The sequence below is a fragment of the Anticarsia gemmatalis genome, chromosome 20 (genome assembly GCF_050436995.1).
Source record: "Anticarsia gemmatalis isolate Benzon Research Colony breed Stoneville strain chromosome 20, ilAntGemm2 primary, whole genome shotgun sequence".
Classification (NCBI taxonomy): Eukaryota; Metazoa; Arthropoda; class Insecta; order Lepidoptera; family Erebidae; genus Anticarsia; species Anticarsia gemmatalis.
Window position 1 is genome coordinate 3,536,578 of NC_134764.1, and position 24,807 is coordinate 3,561,384.

Below are 24,807 nucleotides of genomic sequence, written 5' to 3' on the forward strand. Positions count from 1 at the left end.
TACATCTTCCTTAACACAAGAAAATAATACATTAGTTATTTTATAATCATCCTAATCTTATACTTTTGTTAACAGAAATGGCAGAAAGACACGACGCTTCAGCAGTGTTGTCGCTAGCGCGAGACCTCGTGCTCCAAGTTCAGACTTTGATAGAGAACAAATAAGTATCACTTTAGAACAATACCTACACGTAATACTAACTAGACAATGATATTTGTGGTGTTCTTACACATGACCGAGACTGCTACAAACTGAACTCATAGCAAACATTTTCGCATAGCGAGGAATAGTAAATGTTAGAGATTTGATCGAGTAAATAAATTAACTATTAACTAGTTGGAATAGATAAGCGAAATATCTTATTAGCAAAATTGCACCTAAATACATCTAGGTAGACTGTAGAAAATAGAATTCAGACTCGAGTATTATTTTGATGACATAAGGCAAGTATAGCGTATGATCGAGTCGTGATCAGTGCTCCATCGAGTCTCAATAAGTGAAGTATGCACACTAATGACTAATAATTGACCAGCACTCAATGTTTAATGTCCTTATAATGCAAATGTGATGATGCTTATTATAAAACAGATGCCCAATCTCACCAACATCCCCATCTAAGATGCAAGCCTCTTTCGCATGTTTAGTAAGCAGATAGATTTTTCGTTGGTCGGAAGTATTAAGGAGTTGTCCTTCAATCCTCTAGAAGTTTGTGATTTTGGTCACACGGATTGTGATTTAATAAAAATAGATAATATGACTTATATCGAGTGCATGACTAGGACATTACAATGACGTGACAAAGTAAATATCAGTGCGTGGTCGAGTCATGATCAGAGGATGACGGAAATGTTGACAACGCGTGTGACAAGCAAAATACGATGTTATCTATAAGTAACCATCGCTTAATCCACATGTTAAGAATCGAATATGTAGGTACAATTGCATGTGTAAAGCTCAATCTATACTAATAATATAAAGCTGAAGAGTTTGTTTGTTCGTTTGTTTGAACGCGCTAATCTCAGGAACTATTGGTCCGATTTGAAATTTTTTGCAGTATTAGATAGTTTTTTTTATCGAGGAAAACTATAGGCTATATATCATCACGCTACGACCGATAGGAGCAGAGTACTAGTAAAAAATGTTAAATAAACAGGGAAAATTTTGACCCATTCCCTCTTCTTATGTGACGCAAGCGATGTTGCGCGAGTCAGCTAGTGCACTATAATATGAAGAATCACTGTAATAATTTGTATGGTAAAGTATATTTGAAGCAGTCTTATGTCATGACCATCAGTTATATACGTGACGTGTCTATATGGACGTAGGCATTAAGTAGAGTAATAGAAAAAATATTTTCAAATTTGTAATGTAGACGAAATATTTAATATTGGCTAAACTAAGAAATATGTCTAAATATCACTAAAACTCCGAATATATTTATCGATTGGCACAATCATTTATTAAATGTATTTAAAATGTGTTAAATAAATTTTAATATTCTTATACATATAATTTAAAAATACACTTTATATCCAAGGAAATTACTTTTGTTGTTATAAAAATGATGAAAGCGGAAGAAAAATATTGGTGTTTTTTAATAAAGTTATTAAAAAAGTAGTGCACTTCATAATACCGTCTGAATAAGTACCTTCACAATATTAAAATTTGTACATTGAGATGCCAAACTTATGTGTAACATACATAAAATCAAAGTATATTTACTTAAACGACGTGAAACTCTAAATATTTATCAAACAGTGATAAAATATATCTATAATTATTATTGATGTTTGGAACGCTACGCCGAAAGCAAATTATTATTTTCAAAAATTATGCAAAAAATATATAACGGTCAGTTATAAATATATGTATACAATATATTGATGTATTATGAGTGTGAATATCTAAAATCTCGACAAACAAAAGAAAAATATTACGCCGTTTATTGAGTAAAAGCTTCTAAATTTATATCCATATCTTTTGGGAACACTCGACAAAATATTATCATCTACAAAACAGAGAAATATTTACATTAAGTATCTAACTAATGTTTATTTATTGAACAAAACAAAGTACCTATATTTACATTATTTACTGCTACTATACTACTATTGTTTGCTAAGATTCTACTGTGTACTTACCTACCTCACGTATTTTATCTGTATACAGGAATGACACATGTGAAGCATATTATTAAAAGCATAAATCAAGTAGCAAATATTATTTTATGAATTGTACAGTATTGTCAAATTATCAAAATGTAGTATACAGTTCTTCTTACAAAAAAATCTTACGGATACTCGATTTCGAAAAGGGCAAATATTTAATTTATTCTTAATGAAATATGTGTCCTTTTCGAAATTGTAAGGTCGGACTTAATCAAGAATACTCTCTACTAATATTACGTCATTTGATTCAAATTGCTGTAAAATTTCCGATTTCTGACAATTAGAAATGAAGAGATTACGCTACGAAATCATGATATACCTGTACTATTTGTTTTTTTAACGATATGCTTCACACGGACATTCCTTACGTCTTTCATCCCACACTGATACACTTCCTCTTGTGCCTTGTTCATATCAAACCTAATTACTTAACAGATATCATTACTTCCATTTACATAAGTCAATCATATCTCTTTACATATACCAGATCTATATACTTATACAAATTCATGACTTTAGCCTTTTTTCTCAAATTTTCAAGTGTACCTCTACTAATTTCATAAGGATTATTCCGAAATGCTGTCTGTGGAATATAATTTTGGAAATATTATAAATCTATATTTATATGAATAGTACATACTGCACACCTATGTGTATTTTATTGGAAACTACTTTCTACTATTAAAGAATAGTAGGTCATTCACTTTATAATTCATTGAATTACTCGTTGAATCACCCGCGTGGTTCTATATTATTCCCGTTTTCGCAATTCCAGGACATTCCCACATTCACCTTTTTCCCATTAGTAGTCATTACTAGTTCATTGACTCAAATTCTGCAGAAAAAATTACGTATTAATTTGCTTATTAAAAAAACCCGGAAAGAAAGTAGTTTATCAATATGATATAACAGTAACCGATATTTTATATCGAACCGATAACAGCGGGGAAAAACCTTATCATTAATTAATCATTATATTATGAATATTACGCGCATGTCTACCGAAACAAAGTTTAACAGACGTGTTTATCGACAGATTAATATTAGCTATTATTACGGATAAACTTGTTTTTGTATTCAAATTATTCCTATCCATATATGACAGATAACTCATTGTGTACGGGGGGTTTATGCACTATCTAATAACTAACACGCAATGTGCTAATTTAAATAACATTGATTTCAAACGTGATATTTGAAATCAATTTCAAATCAAACATAAAAGATTATTAATCTTTGAAATAAAGTTATTTCTTTTGATCAAGCTATCAATAGCAGCTTAAATTTTGCATTACGATAAAATCACTAGACACCAGAAAAGTATTTTTTCTAAAATGTCAATCACAGACAACTGTCTGGTTCTTGTCACAAAAAGTGGAATCACATTATGTTTTCCAAAAATGGAAAAACTATATTATTACATACACCGCAGAAATTATATAAGACTGTATAAAAACAGGATATCCAGATTATATAATTTATAGTATATTTATTTAACAGGCATTGATTATAATTTTTCTATAAATATATTATATTAATATTATTATAACACACGTTTAGAATGAGTCGTATTATTGGAAATAGAAAAAGCTACATAATAATCAAGTGTTACCTACAAGCTTCAGTAACAACTGTTAACAATAATTAGATACACTTGCAAATTAGTGTACTTTTCTAGAAAAATATTGTTCACTATGACATCTGAAAAAAATATAGAGTTAGCTATCAAAAATTATATTTCTGACATCGTATAATATATTTTAAATAAGTATTATTTATTGTAACGTTAATTGTTCGCGCTTGTTGTATTTCGTCCGTGTTTTAACCAAGTACAAGCTCATAGAAATAAATATTATATTATTATCCTCATTTATTGCCCAAAATATTAGGTTTAATCGTAATATTATTAGCGCTTCCATGTTGGTTTATTGTAAAATAATTAAATACTTAATAGTTTATTTAAGGAATTATAATATTAAGTTGACATTATTCGTTAAATAATCTATTAAATATAAAATTCTTGTTAAGAGTTTTAAGAATATTTTTTAAATTATAAACCCTAATGTAAGCGAGATCAGAAACGTATTTATTTATTGTTCTATTGGGTGTAGCTCCTATATTCTGATATTGTCTTTATAAATATAAATTTCTATGTATACTGTAATTTTACCGTTAAGGCTTCTTAGATGTTTTGTGCTGTTATTAATATCGATGTCTATCAAATCAAATTATTGTGATTATCATACGCTTAATGATTTTTCAAAGTTTGCACCAGGGACACCCTTTTAACAAAATACGCAAATCTCATAACTTTTGTAGTTCCACATTTTGAAATTAAATTATGCAACACCTCTGTTTACAATTTTGCACATACATTTTCCTACAACCCAGCTTTAAATACCCTAATATGTAGCATGTGACAGTCCTTCCTTGGTGTGAACATAGTTACACACAAACCTAGGTTCTAAACAGGCCTAAGTCCAAACTAAGCCAAGCTTTACATTCCAAACTGTGTTATGAACACGACTAGTGTCAAATGTAGAGAAATACTAAATTATGTCTACATTATAATAAATGTTGAAAACGATTTTGGAGCATTTTTCTAAAAATGCATTTTATTTTATATGTATTTATTTGTCTCAGTCATTAACTTATTGAATCAACGTTATAATTCAACGAAAAGACTAAAGTCGTATCCATTAAATGTATTTCTCAATATTTTTCTGATACGAAAATGCTCCTATCGTTTTAAAATTTAGATGATAATTAAATACATGTTTGTACGAATCTATGTAATGACCATTTTTACTACAATTCAAGACGGAATAACATTATTTACCGACCTTTTAAATGTACAGTCGTGTATTTATATTAAGAATACGTTCAGTAACGGACATTTTAACTTTTAATGTAATCAATTTCATCATCATTCAATTAACAGCTGTACAACTATAAATAAAAACAATTTTATTATTATTTGCTACAGAAAAAAAAATATAAGTGCCAATTTGGGTATCTGTTCAAAAGTCATAAGGCTATTTTAAATCAAACCATAGATTTCAATCATTTTAGAACAGTCAAGATTTTAATATTGTAAGTAATCTAAATGTGGCATCAATAGCATTCTATCAAAAGTTCATTGAACCCAATCATTACTGTATGTACGTAGTTAAGAACAATTTATAGTAAACAATTATTTTTGTGAAAGTCATCTTTGTCATTAAAATGTGTTTCCATTTTATTGCTGTGGTTTGATTGTTTTCCCATAGGTAAAGTCCCTAGAGGTCGTTAATTACACCTATAATTTACGGTTTCCGGGAAAAGTATTTGGTGAGCATTGATTTCTTGAACAATACGTTTACGATGACTGGTTTTACTACTGGTTATTTAATATAATTTATGCTCCAGTATTTTATTGCTTGAAATTCAATATCAAAATGTAAGCTAAAGTGGTCACTTCGTTTGCAAATGTGCAGCTGAAGAATGTTTTGCCATGCCATAATCATTATAATGATCGTCTCAAAAGACTAGAATTTTTATTGTCTCATAAATGAATTCCATTTAGGGAATAAAAACTGCACTGTTTGTTCCATGTTGCTTTCCTGGAGAAGACCGGTTATAAATGGTGAGTTTGCATCACATTTTATCATAACTACACATGTATTTTTCACCTACGTTATTTCTCTTGTTAGTGCAAGTCATCAACATAATGTCAAGGACACCACTTTCATTTAGATAACAGCATATTACCTATTATAATCGATAAACTGATAACTCATTATAACATAGGTACAGATTGCTTCAGGGTATTCACATTGGGACGTCACATGATGTGAAGTACTTACTAATATTGATTGTTGATAATAATCATTCCAAGAAAGTAATAGTCGTATGATTGTATCGCAGATGGACACTCGATATTGAGTTGATTGATGGAAGTCTATGCTGATTCATTGAATTTCATTTACCTTTTTATTTTATAAGAAGGTTATTACTCTTTGTAAGAATGTTAAGAATAGGAAAATACCTTTTCTTGTCGTAGTAAATGAGGAACTTAGTTTATTTTTTAAGAAATGTAAACATTTACCTGTCTGGTACACAACTAATAGGTGATATTATTTCCTCACTCAGGAGTAATATGGATAAGCTTAAGTTCAGTCGATATACATTTTAATACATTTAGTTGCTTATATTATAGTTGTCCACCATTGATGTAACCGGCACTTAAAACAAAATGTAATTTAGGCCACAGAATCTTACGCAATGCTTGATTATTTCGTTGGCCTTTTTTACAATAAGATACAACTCCTTTGCTATAAGTATAATATTGTTTAAAAGATAAACTTCAATACATAAAATGTAAACATCAATAAAATCGACGAATGTTCCCTATTGACTCATCCTGATCCATGAATCATAAGTACATATAAAACAGCAGATAGCTATCATTTACATAATATAAGGGTTATCTATCAAGTATTACTTTGATAATGTAATATAAGCTACCGTGGGAACGCCTCGAGGGGATCCCCTTTTATTCAAAACATTGGATGTACAAAGTACGCGCAATACCGATTAGATCGCGACGTGAATCAATTAACAAAATTCAATAGTAATGAGATATTTGTGAAGTTTTAATTTTCGTAGATTTTTTTGGAATTTCGCTTCTAATAGAAATAAAATTGTTGGTTTGCTAGCCGTTAAAATTGTTAATAAAAATAGTCGTCGAACCTAAAGTTGAAAATAACGAAAAAGTTTGTATAATGCAATACTGGAATAAAAGTATAGAGAAATGTTACTTCCCATAGATCGTAATCAGCGATACCTGTAATTATATTTTAGCCCATAATCTCTATAATATATCAAAAAAATAATCCGGAAATTCATTGACAATCTTTAAAGACGCTGCATTCCGCAATTTACTGATAATAAATATTTTTTTTATACCACATATTATTATTATAGAAACACTTTAAAAAATCCTGACCTCTCCATTTAGAGTAAAAGAGGTACTTTACCTCTAGAAAATTATCATAAAGAATGTTTTCCTTATCAACGTTTCATTGCTACATAAGAAATTATAAATACATGAGGTCAGGTCGTGTGTAAGGTCAGATCATGTTCTTTTATCATTGAATATGTACTTTTTCTCTCAGGGGATTTATATTAACGGAACATCTGGTATTGAATGAGTCATTCTCGTTTACTATGAATGGATACAAATTAATTCGCTGGTTATACAAATTATGCATCGGTTTATGATAATTATATGTACACAAATATCTTAATTAAAATAGTAATATCAAATTATGACGATTAACTCGGTGAGCTGTTTTGGGCTTACGAGTACTCGTACTAAAATTAGTTAACATGCCACTAAGAAGTAAGCATTTAAACATGTAAATTTCATCTCGTAAACCTTATAGTTTACAATAAAAAATAAGTTCCTTAAGACCTCGTAAAGCAATAAAACAAACATATTCGTTTATTGAATAATTAAAATACCTATAGCTTAATCTATTATCTGTATTAAGTAATCTACCGATTTGCTTTTACAAGATTATCGTTAACAGACGATTTTGATTATGCAAAACTTAGATAAAAAATCGACCTTTGATAAGCTATCAGACTGTGAAGGTCAAAGGCAAAATACCTACATATTTTATACTACACCTTATATATACAATATCTTTTTTTTACAAACAGTATTAGCCGCTAGTGGGTGACGATTGGAATCCGACGCAACACACCAATTACTTTTCTATGTAATGTGTGTTGCGTTTATTTGAGTTTATTAGAAAATATCGCTTGTTCTAACGGTAAAGGAAAACATCTTGATGCCTAAAAGTTCTGAAATCTCTAAAATATCCAACCAGCACTTGGTCAGCGTCTAGTCTAGTATTTAATTAAATGCTACAAAAGGGAAGGAAACCTACCTTTTATAGAGCATAATATGAAATAATAAATTCGTATTTAGATAAATAACTTTATTAATCAGATAACTTATCGATAAACATCTATAAATACATTCTTAATCTGATAAATTACAAGATAATCACAGCCTTAAGAAGATATAGGATTTACGCATTATTTTCTATAACTTATTTATGACTAAACATAAGCTAAAACTTCCTGCCATGGTCATGTACTACGAGCGTACGTACCTACTATACATTGTATGTGGCTTTGCACAGCGACGCTGATGTGTACGGCAAATTTTTCAATGACGTCGACTAAGAGCCCGTTACAAGACAAAAGCTCAATGCCCGTTTTGATAACCAGTGCGAACAATTTAATTAGGCTATTTTATTTAGTTTATCGCTTGCTATGGGAACGGGCTCTTAGTGATCAGAAAGATAATATATGACCACATAGCTTAGACTAATAATATGACTATTTACAAAACAAATATATGCAATAATAGTAAGAAATAATAACCTAAATACATATTTAAGAGTAAAACTGTATTTATATAATGGGCGGAATTCACTAAGATCTATTAAATTACAATATACATTTGTTCATTATATTATAGAATAACTAGGAACTGTTGTGATGATTGCAGGAGTTAAATGAGTCTTACTCAATATAAAACTAGTAGTAAGCTGAAACTGTTATCATAAGGACATAACATTGAAACAATACAAACTCAGAAATCAAATCAACAATACAAAATCAGAATTAAAAGGAGAATCCAAAGAAATGCTGACTTTGATTAACGTTGACAAATTACTGTTAAAAATCTCATTGTCATTTCTACTTATCATCAAATCATGCTATTAAACTAACTAAATATTTACACTTATGGCCAGCACTTCCAAAAAAGTACCGGTTAGCTTATCTAATGGAATATTGACAGCTTCTTTATTAATTTGCTGTTTTTTTACAATCGAATAAGTTGTCCGACACTTTGGCCCTAATTCACCACTACTTATCAGTCACTACTCATCAAATTTAATATTGACAGTTTGCTGTCACTTAACTCAGCAGATAGGTTATCTGTGACTTAAATAGTAACTGTGAAATTGAGCCTTTAAATACTAACGCTTCACACTAAACTACAGCTGTAGTATTCGCTATAAGATTTTCTTTAACAGAATCAGGTAATTCTTTAACATTAATAAGATCTGCGACGGAATTTGGGAAGGGTGAGTAATGATCCCAAGTTTGTATCTCCTCGAACAAGGCTTGACCGGGACACTCGGTGGCTCTGACCTGCCGGTGACCGACGAGTTTGTAGTCAGGCTTTATGTAGCCGAGTTCGACACCAGCTGCTATTAAAGCTTTTGCTGTTTTTAACTGACGCGCTGGGGGGATTTCAGCTGGAAAAGGAAAAAAGAAAATTATGAGTTGTGCCAACTGGCATCTAAAATATAACTAGTGGTCTGAGCTTTGTGTATAATAAGAAAATTGTGAGCTGTTTTAAAAAAAACTGGTAGTCATTAGGGTATAGTAGAAATGGCAAGTGAACCCTGTTTTTTCTTACCAAATAGCAATTTTTATCGCCTGTAACGATAGATGATAGACGATGGTGGTTGCTTTTTACGCATTACTTGAAGGTCAATATATTTTTAAATCTAGTCATTGTATTCCATAGTACTCACTTCTCCAATCTCCAATGAGCGTGATGCCAATACTGACGGAGTTGAAATGCAGCGCATGCGCACCGAGTGTCTCCCACCCTCGACCTTCGTATGCAGCTCCGTCACTGCCTACTGCGAAACTGAAACAAATAAACACTTCAATTAGGAAAATGAAAAGAAACAGCTATGCTTAATGCCTTAAATTAACTTTGAAGATAAATGTTTCTTAGTACTAGGCTAAAAATCGTAGGCACTGATGCATCGCCGCACATATTTAATTTTGAGTTTGAATTGCTCCCGGTATATAAAATCCAGACTAAGTATTTTTGTACAGTAGATCCCAATCGATAGTAGAATTTAAATAACATTTTTTTCTTAAAACATTACCTTGATTACAGTGACCCGATTCAAAATTTCAATTCTAAAAGTGATATGACTTAACTAGGTCATTGACTATAATGACCATCTAAGAAACAAGTTCTAAGAGGTAATAAATCATATGTTAAAGGGAAATGGGGGATTCATTTGACTCATCACAAAAGTATGTATAACTTTGAGGATACTACTGCGCGATGCGTCATGTCAAATGTGGACCGACATCGTTCATATTTCGGGTACGCGGAAATACATTTGCTAAAGTACTAGAATTATAATTATGTGTCATTTAACGTACAAATAGAAGGAAAATCGTATGTAAATGTTCATTATGAGCCGGAAATTCAAAGTAATGATTATAACTATGTATGTGTTATTACGGGATTTCCTATTTTATTTTTATAGTGAATTCTAAGTATTGCGGTAAGGATAATGAAGGAAGAATATTGACAAGGATGTTGATGATTTATGATCTTTTACTTTGTCAGCACTCATCTACAAAGTAGTTCTACGATGATTTGTACCTATTTTTTTTATAGCCACGTGCCATTTATACATACATGAAAACATAAGCGAAGGACATAGGCTACTTTTTACCCCGGGAAAATGACGCATTCCTATGGGAAAATTCAGGTGGCGGACGAAGTCGCGGGTAAAAGCTAGTCCTTTATGTTGTTGGCCCAAGTAGGTAATAAGAGAGTAAGTCACTAGGCAAGTAACTAAACTCTAAGGCTACTTTTGAAAATATTCTAACAAATAAGCAAAACTCTCTTAAACATTTATCATTGGACTATTCTCATCATTTTAGGAGAAAACCTCCCAAAATCTGAAGCTTAACCTAAAAATAATATAGTAACTATAGCAGATATACTCACTTGTATCCAATATCCCACCAGCCTCTACCATCCATATGCATGCACTGCATCTGTCTCATGGCCGCACAGCACTCCTCCTTATCATAGCACGCTGGAGGTATGTACGTGTGATGTATCACTACGAATGGTACTGGTGTTCTCAGGGGGGTCGTCTGCTTGGCGCCGCGAGCGTGCCACTGAGACCGCGGCACGAACGGGAAGTTGTAGGAGTGGACCTCATTGTCCAAGATGTCGACTGAAAGAAAGAATATATGTTTATAGTAAAGCTGTATAGAGTACGCAAAAAAAAACTACGACTAATACAGATAAAGAGATATGTACAAAGTAGTACCATGTAATATTAATCGATGTGTGAGTCTATACTGTGATGTGAAGTTCCATTCATGTGTGTGGGGAGTTTATTTATTTTATTTTTCGCTGTAGGTGATAATGCGTTACGGGTCCAAAAGCAGTGCTGTGCGGTTATAAGTTTAGAATTTTATAAAGTCTATGAAACATTAAGACAATCTACATGTTGTGCAAAAAAGGCGAATCTGTAGAAGCTATGTAAAGAGTTTTAATTTTGTCATTATAGTTTTGAGGCAAGAAAAATTACGTGGAACCTTATGTATTAATTCGCGTGACCACGTATTTTTTTATTTATTAGTCTTATTTACAAATTGTTAACAAGAGAGTGAACATTAACCAAGGGTCATAGTACTGTCCCGATAATTCAATGCGTCAGTCTGTCGCATAGTACAATGATAGTAGTATGAATGATAAGCGACCACGTTGTGGGTCATATGACACTTAACAGACACTCACATGCTAATATTACACGTGTGTAGTATAATGCATGCGTATTGCAGTAGTTTTTTTGTGGAGCTTCAAAAATAAACTTGATATTTCCACATAGAACAACCAGCTGAACCATGGACGGTGACTTTCCTTCCCCGTGGTACAACCAGTTGAACCGCGCAGTTGTACCACGGGTCGGGAGCGTAAGAAATGTATTTTTTTTTTACTTTTATGGCCATTTTTAAGAGTTATTTATTAATTTGACAGTAAACTGCGTTAAAATCGGAGCGTACGGACCGTAAGGATTTGTTCTTTTGTATTTATTTGTATAGTATTACGCAGATACGATGGGCATATCTACGCCATACGCTTATTCTGACCATGCCGATGCCAACTCAGTGGACACGTACATTATTACAAAGACAATATTTCCTATCAAGCAAATGTGAACCGCTTTGCTGACTAATGTGTTTCATAAACTTTTACGGAAGAGAACGAAAATTTATAACCAATTGATTATCTCTTCAAACTCTTAGAAATGCCCTCTTGCCTTCTGATACTCGTGTGGAACATTGAAATTATTTAAATATTGCATGCAAATATCACAACAAAGTAAATAAACGTTAACAAAATTATAGCATTAGTGACCACAAATACAACATTAGAAATTGAACCTTAACTGAAAATTCGAAGAACCAAATTACAACAACTCAAACCTTTCACCAGTCAAATTGCAAAAGGTCATAAGTGCAAAACAAAACAAGTGCGTTTACAACGTTTCGTATTCTCACCTTTATAAACGCCAGGCATCGCGATGACACTTATAACACAAACACAAAGCAATACAAATATATAACAGTACATAATTGACTATTTACTTGCGAGGACACCCATTAATTCACTCGCCGAGAATCTCTCTGAAACAAAATAAACACTACATAAGTATTTATATACTTTATGTATTGATTTCTCTTATCGATATCATATACTAAGTATATTGGTTTAATGTTATCTATGTATAAATATTGTACAAGTGCGCTGTATTGAACTACGTCATAGTGACGTATGGGTGATCTACATATTAGCATTTAACGGAAACGCAATCAGTAATGCGGTTATGCTATTGCAAACTTTCGAGACTCTAGCCCGACAACTTTGTAGAAAGCCTTGTTTGCCAGGAAAATAGGACATCAGTGGTTGATTTAACATTGTGATTGCCTGTTTGGTACAGCTACTTTAATTTAGATATACACATTATACTCTAGATGAATACAACTATCATTATAGTGTGTATGTCACTGAACTTCTCTTAAACGACTGGACCGAATTTGATGAATTTTTTTGTGTGTGTTCAAGGGGATCTGAGAATGGTTTAGATTCACAAAAAAAAAATCTCGCGTCACAGTTTTCGTTGCCATACTCCTCCGAAACGCCTTGACCGATTCTCATGAAATTTTGTGAGCATATTGAGTAGGTCTGAGAATCAGCCAACATCTATTTTTCATACCCCTAAGTGACAATTTTTATTTTTTTATTTAAACGTTTTAAGGTAGGTACGTTCTATTTTTTACTTAGACTGCGTCAATATCCCACTGTCAAAACATATACCTATTTCCTTATATTTTAACAAATATTATTTAACAAATAAGGAAATACATGTTTTGTAATTTAAAATTGTATGCTTTCAACATATTACTGATTAATTGGTTTTTGTGTTATACCCTAATTAGAGTTGTTATTAAATTTATCGAAAATATTTGCAGCAAAAACTGGGTAGTTTTATAAAATAAGTTTCCCTGTTTTTTACGTGCATTAATCATTCTATAGGATAAAAAATCGGGATACTGTGTAATTAGTGTACCAACTACAATATGTTTTAAGAGTATTAAAACCTTTTATGTGTAATAGCATATAATATACATATCTTTTTGTCAAAATCATTAACCTAACAAATGACCGAAGTCCAATATCTAAGAACAGTTTTTCCAAAAATGGGCGTGTCTCAAGATTGATACCGGAGGTGTATGTTTTATTAAAACGAAAGCAGACTTATTAAACCGGTTATTCCAAAATAGGTACGTATTTTTCTCAACACATTATTTTAACGTGCCGTGTATTTGTGTATAATTATGTGTGTTTGAGATCTATAGACTTTGAAATAACAATTTTGATGATGGACTTTGTACTATAATAATATCATAAAAATTGTGGGTCCAAAGTATAATCTCTCAATTTAACGATCAACAAAATGTTTTAATATGTCTATCGTGATGGATACCAAATTATCCTTAATCTTTAGAATGTCTGACCACTGATCAATATACAAACATGTGACAAACAATTATATTTTATGTTGTATCGTTCAAAGAGTAATTTGGTGACATGAAAACTATCCTCTATCGCCTAAATAAGTAAAGAAGACCCCTTTTAGTTACGTGTTTCTGAGTGAAAAAGACCTAAAACTCTCGATTCTTTCAAACTTAACAAAGGCTGAAGGCCGGTTTTACGGGTTAAGCCTAAATATCGGATAGCCTTTCCGATAGATGTATTAAAACTACTGTCAAAATTCCATCTGATAAGTTTCCGGTACTTATTCAGAAGTTATAAAACGAGAGCTTAAACTATGTGCCACACCTCCATTGTTACGAATGGTAGTACTAGATACCTTTATATTACATGACTGTGAATGCAAATAAATAAAATTCACTAAGTATTTACAACTGGCTGTGCCGAGCCCCCATCACGTCATCATATTAAGTTGGTATGACTGTTCAAGTAAACAGTAGTTTTTATATACGGAACTTTACAAGGATATTTGTTTATAAAATGATATGCAAAATTTTGCACATCAGGATTAGATTGTTTAATGAATTGCTCATTAAAATACCTTAGTCTCGGTACGTGTGATTTATAATAACTCATATTCAAATTAGTGTGTCTCAAATAAAGGGAGCGGAAAATGAACAATTTAAATAAACACGCGTGCAAAACGATTTATCTTAATTTTTCCATCTATACGTGGAAAATTTTTCCATCTCTTTTTCAAGGCAATAAAGGAAATCGAAGATTTCGTAATTAAAAGATAAACTTATGTCAATTTCAATTTACGACGAATGTATTCGTAAAAATCCTCGAGCTCATATATTAAAATTGATTGAATAACAAATCTGAGATACAGGTTTGTTCCCTTTTGACGTAAAGATTTAAGTGTCTTCATAATTTGAAGTGGAGGATTATTTAAGCTTATTGAATAATACTTTATCATTAGTGATAGCAAATCTCTGAATGATAAGCTATCGCTAAGTTGGGATGAGTAAAAGTCCTCGCTTTATCAGTGTTGGAGAAGTTACGTGTCCAGTAGAGAATTGATAATGATAAGATAGCAAGAATTTTCCCATGACTTTGCCACTTTGTATATAAGTAGGAGTCAGCTTGTATATAAGACTAGGTTTTACCCACGACTTCATCCGCCATCTGAATTTTCCCATGGGAATGCGTCGTTATCCCGGGGTAAAAAGTCTATATCCTTTCTCGGGTATCAAAATATCTCCATACCAAATTTCATGCAAATTGGTTCAGAAGTTTAGACGTGATTGAGTAACAGACAGACAGACAGACAGAGTTACTTTCGCATTTATAATATTAGTATGGATAGTATGGATTTATAAGACTCCTTACAGATATACATATAACATATACAAGAAATCACCACTTTTTCACATTGAGGTAGGCAGAGACCAAAGTCATCTTTGGAAAAAGAAATAAAACTGCCACGTCATGTACGGTAACGGAATTTGGCGAAAATTACTTAGTCATTAATGGCAGCTTTTTCTAATCGTATATATGCTGATAAAAAAACAGATATTTTTAACAGGAAAATGAAACCCGAACTCTTTCATCAAAATAAGGTGTAAGAAGCGACATGAGCGTATATATTTTTTTTACATTCTCATCTCACGAAATTACAATATGCGATGCATTACCTTATTATAACTACCAAAAACTGTAATCTAAGTTAAGATAAAGATAAACTAAGTCATGAAATATCGAAATTGGTCTATCAAGATAGTTGACGATACTTTTCCGCGTTAGATAATATCAAATTTATAATAATTGCAAATCAGTAAGAGATTATTGCATAGTCATTGACACAATAAATCCCTCACTACCTTAACTGCATCTTTATCAGTACTTCAAATAACTGATAATATTTGATTTAATTCCTACATTTTGACATGAAATTGTTTAGATAGGAATGAAGTGTGAATAAGGAAGTCTCGAACGGTACCTACTACCTAGTTGTTTAACACAGTTATAATTATTATTGTTATCAATAATTAAAATTTAATTATTAAAATTTCCTGCTCATCAAACGTCGATGCAGTTTCATGATCAAATTGTTTAGATGTTGCACGTTTCGAAATTTCTGTGATTTGATGTTAATGATTTTTAACTTTTCGGGATGGATGTTAATTTTGAAAAGTAGATTTGCCAAAATACCTAAATATAAAGTTTGATCCATACATTGACTTTTTTGACTGCTCATTAAATAATCAAAAATAATAATATAATTCAAACAAGATAAAATGCTAATTACCGCTAAATTAGCAGAACAGATAAATACCTAAACCACCGTGATTCGCAATTTAGGATACCTATAAGACAGTTAGTTTTCCGCCATAACTAAATACTTTATCATTAAATACAAAAACAAAACAAACATGCGAACAAAAAATGCACTTACAAAAATAACACAAACAGCTAATTATTTTTCACACCACAGATAATGTAGAGCCCGTATTTTTTTTAAATCAGAGCACACGTCCGTTAAGCAACGTTAGTTCGCTATACAATTGATTATAAACTCTATACAGATATTTATATACGCAGTGGACTGCAAAGGTGATTCCCCCGAGTGTAGTTGAAACGTCGGTCAAAAATACTACATTTGGTTCCGCTGTTTTTCGTCGATTTTATATCGTTGTGACGACATAATAGAGTACTTTGCTGCCGTTGGAGGTGACAATAGATAACCGATTAGGGTAATTATCGGCCAACGTCCGAATGATCTACTAAATAATTATAAGTAGGTTCTGCTTCGTGCTGTTTTGCTTAGAAACTGGCGATTATTAAGTGTTAATAGGTAAACTGTGATTATTCTTCGAAGGTAAAAAAAGGTATCTAGTCGGGTGACTAAGGTATAATCATTTATAAACTAATGGGAGTGTGACTCACCTAGAAAGTCATGACATAAATTAAATACAGATTTAAAAAATGTTGTGCTAGAAGTATTCTTGGAAAAACTGAGATGTTATCAACAAGTTTAGCCATAAAACTGTATACTTTGATAAATTTTAATGATCTTAATAATGGCCCTAAATAATGCATTTTACACGCATTTCATGTAAACTTAGACTTCGAAAAACTGCACTTTCTATGGTGTTATTTATATTATAAGTATATTTATGTACATTCATTATTAAGCATTCATCACATTTACATCAATTTATATATGCAAATCAATTTTATCTCAACGTTCAAGGAAATAAAAAGCGTTGCGACAGTGCATCTTCATCAGCACCGGTACTTCACAACTGCCTATTCTCGTTAATACTATGAGTCATCAGTGACGTGTCAATGTGATACCATTTTTTTGCTGCGAGGCGTTGCATTAGAAAACAAATTGATTATAAAACTGGATATTTGGAAAAAAGTCTATAAAATAAAAATCATTTATTTCCAAAAAGTTTACAACAATGTAGAGATATACAGTAGCCCCACACTAGGCAAACCTGTCCTGTGGGCACCATGTCGATTACAATTTACATTGCTCGGTTATATTTTATTCAAATAGAAATAAACAGGTTGGAACAAAAATGTAAGGTATATTCATCCGATACGACCTACCCAGTTTGCGTGTGCGAAGATTAATCATAATTAGATCAGGACCGGAGAACTTCAAAAAAGGTTTACGTGGATTTTTAGAGATAGCTGGAATCATATTAGAAAATTTACCACATGGAGTAAAGTAGCGCGTTAGAGCCACCACTAAAGGATTATTTTAATGTTCACAATATTTATTAAAGATTTTTCCTTATTTTAAATGTTAATTAATTATTGTTATTCTAAAAATTCAAACAAATTACAGCCAATGCTGAGGATGGGGTTCTGGGAACGTTTTAATATTATCAGTGAGTAAGAACACTTAGAACAAAAGTTTAATGGATGTTATCCACTGATCGGATGCATTGTTAACAAAATATATTCTTGTAAGTGTTACATAACATAGGTTTCAAAAACAAGCTCACGGGATTCTAAAACAAGGCTACCAACCACAGGCCACAACTACGAATATACCAAACAGGTTTACTTACTTTAAAACTATACGTCAGACTAATTATTATTGGGTGTTTATTACTATATTCACGTTTGTTTACACATGCATTCATTCAAAAAACCTTATTTTGATTGTTTTGCACCATTTTTCAATAGCGCTATTTATGATACTTTCGATTACAGTCGGTAATATCGAGTATCGAGAGTTTGGCGTATAGAATGCACTACCAAAATTAGTTCCAACGGCACCCGTTAGAGGCGTTGATAAGATTTTCATACAAAATTTCTCGATGGCTTGTCGATAGTCAATAGTTGTAGAGAATCGCGCTTAGGTGTCTGTCATTATCGCCGGCCGCCGCGCTGTTGTATGGTTCAGAATCGCAGGGCAAATATTTGCGTGATGATATTTGTTCTAATTAGACGAAAATATATGCGAGATGTTTTACCTATTTAAATATGTATTTAGAAGTATATGCTTACGTATTTTTAATACTTGTTTAGTAACTTCGGTAATAAACGTGACGAACCGTGATTTACACACTGTATATATGTAGGTACACTTTCAATCGTGCTTTTTTGTATGAAGACATAATTTTTATTATTGCTATTAGACAACAATGAATACACAGTGATTTTGAAATAGCTTTTAAGTTAGTAAACATAGTAGTTTTGCCATTTTCATTGATTAAAATGCAGCTGAAAATGTGACAGCGTGTACATATTTCTGCTCTTGACTGTACAAGATCTGCTAAGTGGTGCTTAATTTGTCTTAATCTTATTTTTTTAATATATTGATGACTTCAATCATTCAACGATGCCTTGTTAAGAGCTTGGAAGCATGACGATGACGAATAATTTGTAAGATTGCTATGCCAAGATGAATCAGTTATTTTAAAGATCTTCAAAAATACATAGTATACTTCTTTATGTGCTTGTCGGTTTACAAGGCTCTAACACGCAAATCATTCTAAGCCTACAATAGTTACTGTGATGTTGTTCAGTAGAAAAAAATATTTTCGAGGCATATATTATCTACTGTTCGCAACTTTGTCTGCCTATATTCTATATTTTAATACAAGTTATAAACTATCTGTGCTCCAAATTTCATAAAAATCTGTTCAGTAGATTTTGGGTGAGAGTAACGAACCAACCATTATTGAAAACTTTCACTTTTATTATATTAGTAGGATTAATAAATCCGGGGATATTTTTAAAGCGGAAGTTCTATTTAAACCCTTTAATGCATTGCCAAGGTCGAAAAGGCGACCAGGCGAAACAAAATGTATGCACCAAAAAGTTTTTCACCTTTTGCAAAGATAAGATTATCGTACATTTTTCATGAGCTTATTGCAATTATATTTAATCAGATTAAAAGCCAATGTCAAGTTTAAGTTTGTTTTTATTTGGTGGGAACATTTACACACTACATTTTGAAAATGACACTACAAACATAAAATCACACGTTGTTTGTTACAAACTTCCTCTTATTGAATTTTTTAATCTTTAGTCTTCCAAACGAGGGAGGGTTTACGTCTTGATTCCGCCAAGTGCAGGATTTGTGGTTTTGTATGCCCTATAGAAATAGATGGACTCAAGGCCTAACCCCTCCCTCATTACGGGATGAGACCCTTGCCTAGCAGTGGGACATTACTGAGTTAAATTTATAGAGAAATAGATAAGTATTTATATTTAACTAAGACAGAGAACGATGGAAATTTAATCTACAATGACGGATTAAACCGGCTGTAATCTACAGGTGAAATAATCAATGGTTGTCTTGTAGCTTTTATAGTAATAACTGCTTGTTTGATATTGAACTTACCTGTTTTCAACACTGAATAGTATTGTCGATTGTGATAAGATGATTAAAATAATGAAGATTCTAGTGGTATTTAATCCAGAGAAGCCACATCGAACTTCTACAAATTACATGAAGGAAGGAAGGCGTAAGCATATTATCAAAAGTTCATAAACGAACAAATATCTGAATTATAATGAGACATATTCGATCAAGAATAGTTGACACATCACTAATATTACATAAGTTTGAAGATTTAAGGCACTTTGTGGTTTAACACAACGATAACAGAGTCGTAAATTATATATGAACATTCCGATCGTCATATTTTTTTAGTTTACGACTAATTTTTCCTGTAACTGTTCTGTAGTTAAAAAAACAGTATAATCAATACATCAATCATTTGGCGGCAAGGTTAATGACCTTCTACTCTAATCTACAGTAACTAAAAAAACCATTCGTAAGAAAGAACCCTAAATAACAAGTTGTTTGTCGAATAACTTCTTAGGAAAAGCACTGATAAGGGTTATTATTCAATTGATAGTAAATAGGCATTATTGTTTTGCCCTTGTCGAGCTGAGGGGCTCCCCGGCAGAGTGGTACTGCGTATATTGATTCATGCCCCACTGCAGTATATGACTGTACCTACCTAATATGAAAAGCTCTTTCTAATGTACCTACCTATTAAACAAAAAATGTGATCTAGAGCTTAAAATATTAGGTTACGAATTATTGCCAACGTCGAATTGGCGACATTATATCCAAAATTCTCAAGGAAAATTCTACTATGCTGTTAGAATTTCAGAAAAAAATCTAGCTAAGCTCTCCATAGTGTGTCATATCGTATTTTTACATTATCAAAAATGCGTATTTGACTAGCGTATGTATGTTGCAGCTGGTATGACAGAATTAAGATGTTGGTATCTTGTAGTGTAGATTTTTTTTGGTCGGTTAAAAAATGCGATTCTGTGATAAAATGTAATCTGTAGAACGATAATTTTCTCATTATTAGAAGTTACATTACAGTGTTTTTGTACGTCTTTTAAACCTGAACTTCAGTCACAAAATCTCGGATTAATTTAATTTAATTTACAATCATTTATCTTCAACTAGTTAATAGGTCTTGATATATGGCCAAAATTACTAATTGCTGTGTAATGAATACATTAAAATGTCGTATGAGTAAACAATAGCACATTAGCTGTTTGGAAGACTATTGTTTAAGACGACTGTTAGGTAAAAGAGCACGTGTCGTTATAATATTGTTTTTCTCACCGTTCGTTTTAGCTATTCGAATATTGATTATTTTATTCGAAATATTACAATATATATGATTCTTAAGTACCAATGACCTTCTGGACTCTAGTGTTGTTAGTGCAATGTGTCAAAAGATGAAATGTATCATTACATCTTCCCGCGACTTTATCTGCATAGAAAGATATCGCAGTGTTAAAACTTTGTTAGTCATAATTCTCATACGACCTTTCTTCCAATCCAATGTGATAATCTAGATTACATGTGTTCCATATTTTATAACATCTAATCGGAAGCTTGGTAAGAAATATTTGCAATTTTGCAATTAGGAATTAAAGAAGGAAGTTTCACACGGGGTGTACGACGTACGTACATATATTAAAAGCACCTGTTTATTATACATACATCGATCAAAGTATTGAGTGACTATCTTGTTAATATTAATTACATGTACAACTTAATATGATAACGGGGACTCCTTTTTTTAAACGGTTTCTTATTCACATGAGTAATCAATTAATATTAATAAGATTAAATTAATGTTCTTAATTAGTTGTTATGGAAATATAAGATTACACCCCGGAATTTCAGCTTAATTTGAGATTGTTCCAAAAATAATGACAAAACAGCACTTCGCGTGACGTTTGATCAGATAGTTTAGCAAATATAATTGTCAAATATTAGAAAAGAAGACGATCTAACATTATGTTAAATTGTTGACAGACTGACATAGTGACCTATATACGCACAGCCCAAATCCGTTCAGTGGTTTAGGCTGTGCGTGCGAAATTGGGCATGCAGATAGATGTTATGACGTAAGCATCCGCTAAGAAAGGCTTTGATCAATTCTACCCCCGAGGGGACAAAATAGGACGAAAGTTTGTGTGAAAAATTTGGCCACGAACCACGCGGACTAGAATACAAACCAAATTGAATATTGCGTATCCTTAAAAGCATTAACCCTAACAGTTTTACGATTGTGTTCACGGATGTTGTTATGATAATATGAGAATATTTCAAAATAAATTGAAAAACCGCAACTAACTTGACGCTATACTCAGACCGTACAGTAAATATCAATGTCAAATATTGGTAAAGAAGACGACATATCATTATGGGCAGTTTACATGCAACCGTTTTTCGCTTTATGCCATACGATTAAATTGGGCTTAGCGTTTCCTCCGAAATAATATCTCGGAGTTATAGATCACAGTCACAAATTAATCATAATAAAATTGAATAAATAAATAAATAATTTAACCCATTACTGTCCCACTGCTGGGCAAGGGTCTCCTCCCGTAATGAGGGAGGGTTTAGGCTTTGAGTCCACCACGCTGGCCAAGTGCGGGTTGGGGACTTTGCATGCCCTCAATAAATATAAAATAAAATGTAAAATAAAATTGATGATATATTAATTGTTTTATTACTAAATGACACCAAAAGGACCGTTTGCTTTGATTGCCTTACTAATTGGTACTTTACCGTTGACATGTGTTTTGTATATGACCGTGACATAGTACGGTTTACCAACCTACTCTGATTGATTCATAATATAGACAGGGCGTACATGAATGAGTCCAGTCATCGTGTTCGTGAATAAGGGATTCCTGTAACGGGTTTAGGCAATTTCAATAATAATAAATAACTCTTTATGTTGACTTATATTTAAAAAACATAATTTCCCTTAATTGTAGGTTTTGAAGCAATGATTACTAGTGTTATCTCCTGCCTTATATTAGCATTGATTCAAAATCAGGTACTTTTTAAGTTTGTGACACACTGATGCAAGCAAAGCAATTTTTTTATTATTTCTATTTATTGAGTTCTCTATAGATCTGCTGAGAAAAGGAAAAAAGGTCCGAAAGCCGTTCGATATTATAGGCCGAGTATACTGAAATCGCTAGCAAACAACAAGGATATATTCTATATAACTGGCACGCCATTTACAGCACAAAGCAATAAGTCTCTCACAATACATTCTTTCAATATTCAGCCTAGTAACATGTTTTAGTATTTCTGAAAAAAATGTCGGGACATTATGTGTCGATTTAACATAACAATTGACAGATTAATCATTGGATAACAATGGCCGCGCCTCGTGGACGCGGGGATAATTGACCGGAAACGTTTTAGTGTTTATGTGTAATGATGATGTCCATGACGTCATACCACCCTGTACTATGGCATATTTGCAGTTTCAGTATGTGAGTACTTTTGTAAAAATCTTCCTTTAAAAAATATAAGGTCGGGGAAAAAGTCTTTTCGCATTATATGTAGTATGTATGAACTAGTAATAAAATCTTTTCTCTACACAAAAAAGCTCGATATTTGGGTACCTCACGAGCTCACTGACAGAGATCTAATGAACCGTGTACTTATTTGTGATTCTTGATGCCAAAGAGATTTTATTACCAGTTCATACATACTATTATGCGAAAAGACTTTTTCCCCGACCTAATACGTCTCCCAAAATAAGAATGTTCATATGTAGCAAGCACATACTTACATACAAACGATGGACACGACATGCAAAAAGTAACCGCTATTTTTATTGATCTGAAAAATTTGTGTTCTGTGTATGTTTCAAACCCAAAATCCTTGTGCCTTAACTAAGGGTTCCAGCGACTGGGACCACAATTAACTGGACCTATAGGCCTAATAGCCAGATCGATTATTTATTTTTGTCATTCGTTTATGAGATAAAACTTGCATAGTCGAAAAAACTGCTATTCCACGGAATTTTACCTTAATCGAAATACAGACAGACCTCTCTAGGAATCTTTAATTTTAATTAAACAATTTTACCCAATCAAAATACAAGCCTCCCCAAAAATCTATAAATAGATCTTCAATAATTTTGTGTTATTTTTCTAATATTCATATCTTCATGTTTTTGCGACATATTTGTCTATGTTTTACGTTGCATTGTCATGCTTAGTTTAAAGTATTTCAACGTTTTCATGTTCAAATTAAACCGGTAGAGTCACAGTGATAAACGCGGTATGCATTTGATCAATTATGCTATAACCATTGACGTCACGAACAATAATTACGATCTGTATGTATTTAATTACGAAGCCGACTCAAGGACTCATGTCACTATGTTGGTAACTAGTGTTTGAAAGTAATCAAGTAAAAATAACGAAGATTTGGAAAATGTATATATTTTAGTCTCAGAAAAATCAACATCTTAGGGTGGATGATGGTAATCTTATAGATTTCCACTAACCGAGTAGTTATGGAGATTATTTTTTAACAATAACTAATCAGCGCCCCTAGCGTGACTCGCAAGAACTAAGTGTTTAAGTAATCTTAAATCACTTGCTACTCAATTGTGCCAAGAAAATAAAATGCTGTATAAAGCTGTGTCTGTTGTTTTTTACAGAACCAAATTTTCCCTAGGCCATTGGCCCTGCCTATATGTAGTAATAATATGGCGTCATGTACATAGGTATATGTTTCAATTAATGGTTTAGTAGCACGTGACATTACTACGAGTCAACACTCCCATCCGTTACGTAGTACTATGTCGTTGAAAGATTAAAGGTACAGTAGGTGGCTAGAGTAACATGATACTATAGAGGTAGTATTATAGCAATATTTTTTCCTTATTTAGCAATAGATAAAGATCTAAGCATCCT

At 32.1% G+C, this 24,807-nt stretch overlaps 2 protein-coding genes across 4 annotated transcripts in view; one reads left to right on the top strand and one right to left on the bottom strand.

The window, feature by feature from the left end:
• The window catches only part of LOC142981702 (small G protein signaling modulator 2-like), an 84,880-nt gene extending 79,477 nt beyond the window's left edge, over positions 1-5,403 (top strand). For both annotated transcript variants that reach the window (XM_076127775.1, XM_076127776.1), the window contains one exon: positions 76-5,403. In XM_076127775.1, coding sequence (XP_075983890.1) covers positions 76-164 — 89 coding nt within the window. In that variant the 3' untranslated portion in view covers positions 165-5,403. The remainder of the gene's footprint in view (positions 1-75) is intronic.
• A 2,737-nt stretch (positions 5,404-8,140) lies between these two features.
• LOC142981433 (peptidoglycan-recognition protein LB-like) lies at positions 8,141-16,645 on the bottom strand. 2 transcript variants are annotated; one of them, XM_076127352.1, is made up of 5 exons: positions 16,523-16,645; positions 12,657-12,695; positions 11,002-11,236; positions 9,773-9,891; positions 8,141-9,490 (listed from the first exon to the last, which is right to left on the bottom strand). In XM_076127352.1, exons 2-5 carry the CDS (start codon positions 12,670-12,672, stop codon positions 9,222-9,224), a joined length of 639 nt encoding a protein of 212 aa, XP_075983467.1. In that variant the 5' UTR covers positions 12,673-12,695; positions 16,523-16,645; the 3' UTR covers positions 8,141-9,221. The 2 variants fall into 2 exon arrangements, with proteins under 2 accessions (XP_075983467.1, XP_075983466.1); XM_076127351.1 differs by having other exon boundaries at positions 12,570-12,695; positions 16,523-16,642.
• Between the last annotated feature and the right edge of the window lie 8,162 nt (positions 16,646-24,807).